The 4881-nt window shown below is 38.9% G+C and overlaps 1 protein-coding gene across 1 annotated transcript; it reads left to right on the top strand.

Annotated features, from left to right (window-relative positions):
* The first annotated feature begins 3140 nt into the window (after positions 1-3140).
* LOC146477842 (neuropeptide Y receptor type 1-like) lies at positions 3141-4316 on the top strand. Its single transcript, XM_085113001.1, has one exon. The coding sequence runs from the start codon at positions 3141-3143 to the stop codon at positions 4314-4316; it is 1176 nt and encodes a 391-aa protein (XP_084969127.1).
* The last annotated feature ends 565 nt before the right edge of the window (positions 4317-4881 follow it).

Below are 4881 nucleotides of genomic sequence, written 5' to 3'. Positions count from 1 at the left end.
AGTAATTCGACTTTTCTAGTACAGCAATGTACTCTGTTTTGGTAGTATTGCGAGCTGTAACTGAATAAAAGTTTTCAAATTAGTAATAATAATTGTTGAAGCCTACACCAATGTATTTATCCCAAAATTAGCTTCGCGAAACATCTGAATAATATGATTAATCACCTGTTGCCGCTTGAAAAGATAAGCAAAAACCTATTGGCTCAGACTCCGAATTCCGGCGCATAACTCAGCAAGAACCTTACTACTTCGAGACTTCCATATATCCACCGCGTAAGGTACAGTTCTAAAAACATTTGATACTGTTTATTGAACTACAACGACTCTCAGAGGCGTTGAAACACTGCTCCGCTTTCCGCTGGTTTATAACCTACGATCAGGCGTTCTTTCTCCTTTTTCAGACGGCGGTCGGGAGAAGGGAAGAAAAAAGGAGCGCCTGATACAATTACTGCACGAGTCGTCTGCCGCTTGTCCAAATTCTGGATTTTTATATAATTGATCGAAATAACAAAAGATTCTTTAAGCCACGTTCCAATTGGTAACATGATTACATGTTTGACTTCCAGTGTAATTTCAAAATTATGGCGGTCGCCGAGGGAGATACAACAGGGATTTTTTCGCTGTTCTACTTCGTCTCTTGAACACTTTATCCGCAAGTCGTTAAAGGATGAGCAGACAGGATGCATCCGAAGGATCGTTTACTTAGAAGAAGATGTTTTAGCCGTACTTCGAATGGGATTTGGCAAGAGTGTCATATACCAGTCGATTACAAAAGTCAGGATGAAAAAATTGCATCCTTCTAGTGGTTTCAAAACATCTGTTGTTGTATTGTGTCCCCTGGAGTACATACGAAAATAACAAGTCGAAAATATTAAAAGGGAGGATTGTGGAATCATTGCTGCCACAATTGGGGAATTCGTAGAGGTCGACAGAGAAATTGGGACAGGGAACGTCGACATTGTTTACGGCAATGCTGAACAATGGCTGAGTGATCGATGGAGAAAAGTGTTACGGTGTGGCAATCTTCACCAGACGAAGGTTTGGTAGTCGTTGAAGTTTCACACAGTTACAATCTGGTAAGGTTAATACAGCATGATAATGTCGACATTCGAGCTGAAGTTTTTCACGCTCGCTTGGAATGAAGCTGAAGCATTTATAACGACGTTGAAACACGAGGTTGACTGTCTCCTCGATTTAAGCATAAAAGTTTGGAAAAAAAATAATTTAGAGAGCTCAGCTCTTTTCGGCTTAGAGAATGCCATTGTGTATTTTTAGAAATTTTAGAATTGGGCATTTAAAATCATAGTTTTTTTCGTGGCATAATATTATAAGTTCAAAAGTATTTTTAGAATTTTGAGGGTTAGCGCCTTCCAAGATGAATTCATTTCCGGTAAAATCTGATTGGCTTACATATAAAGCATGACACAAGATAACATCACGTAAGCAAACATGGGGCGGCAGACGACTCGTGCAGTAATTGTATCAGGCGTTCTTTTTTCTCTTCCTGCTCCCGACCGCCGACTCTCGCGCTACCACACTTTCGCGCTCCCCCGAAATAAAGAGAACGCCTGATCGCAGGTTAATGTTTTAATGTTAGTTGGGCAAACCGGCGCGTCGTTGTCACCGCTTCCGTCTTTTCCGGGAGGGAGAGGGAGGAAGACGCTTGAAGGAAACAGTGCTTCAACATTTTGACGCCAATTGTTAAGGCACACTGTTAATTTGCATTGTCTAATGTTCATTACTTTTATCATTAAAAAAAGAAACTAAATCGAAGAGCTGACTATCCAAACTATAAAGACGGAATGTTTTACTATTCCACCTAAAGAACCAGCATGTGTGAGGTAAAATTCCTTGCAGGGTCGGCAAACGTGTTGTACATTAATTTATAAGGTTGTAGTTGTTTCAAGTTGCCAGAGACTAATTTAGTCAAAATTTAAAGAATTTCATGAATCAGTCTTCATAAATTTCTCAGCCCTCGCATTGCCACCAATTTCCGTGGCCATCTGATTCGGTCAAAAAAAAAAAATGACAGGTCGAAATATTACATATTTGCCAGTTCTTCTTCTTTTTTTTTTTTTTTTTTTTTTTTTTTGTTATTATTATTATTTTTTGCTTTAATTATTTCAAAGAAGAGCAAAGCAAAATCGATACCCTTTGTTACGAAAAACTTGATTCCGCCCGTTTCTGTCCTTTATATTTTTCCTTTTCAACCGTTACCAAAAATGGAAAAATTACCCGGCTCCTATATATACGAATCAGCAGCAGGTGAGTTTTTATTGTGCATGTATGTGAATAAAAATAATTGAATTTGGATCAATCGTACCCAGTTGTTGACTTTATCAATGGAATTGAATTTAATTTGTTTAATCGTGATCAATCGTTGACTATCTACGATAGCAAATGGAACAAAATTATCCCAGGAACACAATATTTTCGAGTTTAGTTCAACTTCGCGACCATCTGTCAAAGTTGGGCGTCTCCAGGCTACAGATCCTTTTAGAGGAACCATGCAGAATAAATGGAAACGTCCTCTATTCACTAAGAAATATTTCTTAACCTGTTTCGGCAAAAGTAAATTTTGAAAATATATCCCGTGCTTATACTTTTCCGTCAGCTGTTAAATTGAAAAAAGTTGCGATTAGTTGTGTTAGATTTCTGGTAATAAATTAAAGAAACTCAATGAAAGAAACTTAATAATCTCCTGTCAAGAACTATCACTTTTGAATACCCAGGAGTTAAAATTTGATCATCCACAGACATCAAACACAATCAAAGTTATAAACATCCTGCGCAGCTTATCAGAAGGATTATACTCTGATAGCAGTATGTTTAAAGGAAGAATTAATTAACCGCGATAAAGATAAATAAAAAGACAGGCACATTGAAAAAATGCGACATTGACAAGTGCATTGTAAGACAGCAAGGACATGTAAAATTGAGACCATTATACTATTAATTTCTCCCTGTCACTCAACCGACAACCCACGGCCAGTTTTGACTCCAGAAGACGCTGATCATGAAACTCAGTACAAGGCAAACTCACTTGTATATCAACCAGCTGGTGAAACATACTGTAAGAACCGTCATTCAAGAGAAAAATTCATCAGCTCTCCCAACGTCTAAGAGAAAGCAACACAATCATGTCTGAAAACTCGAACTGGACATTTCAGTACAACAGCTCATCCCAAACGGATGGACCTCCCAACAGTACCGACGAAGGTTGCATTTTCGCAGACTCCAATGTAGAAACGGTACTCATGGTTCTTGCCTATTTCATCATTCTCCTAGTATCTCTGGTTGGAAATGTCCTTGTAATCTTTGTCATCTGCAAGAACAAACAACTGCAAAGGTCGATTAATTATTATGTTTTCAACATGGCCGTGTCCGATCTCTTCACTCCCTTGACAATCATGCCGGTCAATATTGTACATATTATTTCAGGTTCCACTACCTTTATGGTCGATACCCCTTTGGTGCTTGGGAACATCTTATGCAAGCTTAGTTACTTTCTCCCTGATGTTTCTGTGATGGTCTCCATCCAAAGCCTTCTGTTGATTTCAGTAGACAGGTTCATAGCTGTTGTCTTCCCGTTGCAGATAAAACTTATCTCGTCCAAAGTGCGTTTTATCTGCATTTCTTGTACCTGGATTGTGGCTATTGCTGTTCATGCACCTTACTTTTACACTTTCAGATTGATACCCAATGGCAATTCATATAATTGCTTGCAGCGCTGGGGTGCTAACCATGTGGAAATTCACAAGAGGTATCTCACGGCAGTATCTATTACTTTCTACCTGGTACCAATGTGTGTCTTCGCCGTGTTGTACTGCAAAATTGCTTGGACTTTGAAAAGGAGGCACAAACAAAGGAAAAAAATGTCCACAAGCGGTCGATCCGGCTCATATCAAGACAGTACGCACATCCGTTTGTCTGTAGCCATACTAACAGCCTATGCTGTATGTATAGGGCCACACATTGTCTTTATCTTTATTAGAATTTTTTTGTGGCATTGGCAAGCTCCACCTATCTGCGCATTTCAAACCGTGATTTCGTTTGTTTCACTCTTCATGGTACATTCGTGGAGTGCCATCAACCCATGTATCTGTTTTTCTTTTAGTAAGAACTACCGAAGCGGTCTTAAAGGAATAATTACTGGCCGATCTGGTGCCACTAATCTTGGAATTACAACAGGAACTGCGACCCTCAAGAAACGTACTACTAGTTCAGACACTGAGCGTTTCTGTCTGAATGTCATTGAAGAAGGCCAGAAAGAGCTAAAACAAGACGAACAAAAGGAAGGGGAAGAAGAATTCTGAGAAAGAAAAGAGAAAATTTTTAACAATAGAAATGAGGACAGAAAGACGATCTGACGTCAACAAAGGACTGAAGAACAAGTGGAGGAGAAACAGCTGGAGTAGGAGTTGGAAGAGGAATAGCAAGAAAAGATCGTTTCAAGGACCTTGACAATGCGTTGGCATTGCTCGGTGCATGTTTCCTTTATTTAGGATGTGTAAAGAACATTACGGACATCTGTAACCTCAACCGGCTCATAATACGGGAGAGAAAATATTAAAATTTGCTCAGTAAGATCTCCCGATAGAGTTTCTTTTTGTTGCCGACGTTTATTGCGTTCAAAATATTTAATTTGTAGTCATTACTAAGCTGTGGCTGACAAATGCTGCCTTGGTGGATTGAAATGTTGTGTGAGACCGAATTACATTTCGGATTGTGTTTGCAATCGTTCGTGGCTTTATAGCTTTAATTTTCTATCATTGAATTAGCATTCGGTTAGAGTTCGTGTATTTGTAAAAACCAAATTAAAGGATTATACCCAGCGAAACGTGAAGGCAAAAAGAAATCCAGACAATTTTGTAAAAGGAA

The sequence above is a fragment of the Pavona decussata genome, unplaced genomic scaffold, assembly GCF_977016875.1.
Source record: "Pavona decussata unplaced genomic scaffold, jaPavDecu1.1 SCAFFOLD_68, whole genome shotgun sequence".
NCBI classification, from domain to species: domain Eukaryota; kingdom Metazoa; phylum Cnidaria; class Anthozoa; order Scleractinia; family Agariciidae; genus Pavona; species Pavona decussata.
This window is presented reverse-complemented; position numbering and strand designations above follow the sequence as displayed.

Excerpts from the sequence above, each read along its gene's own strand:
- LOC146477842 (XM_085113001.1), top strand. The coding sequence starts at position 3,141 with ATGTCTGAAAACTCGAACTGGACATTTCAGTACAACAGCTCATCCCAA.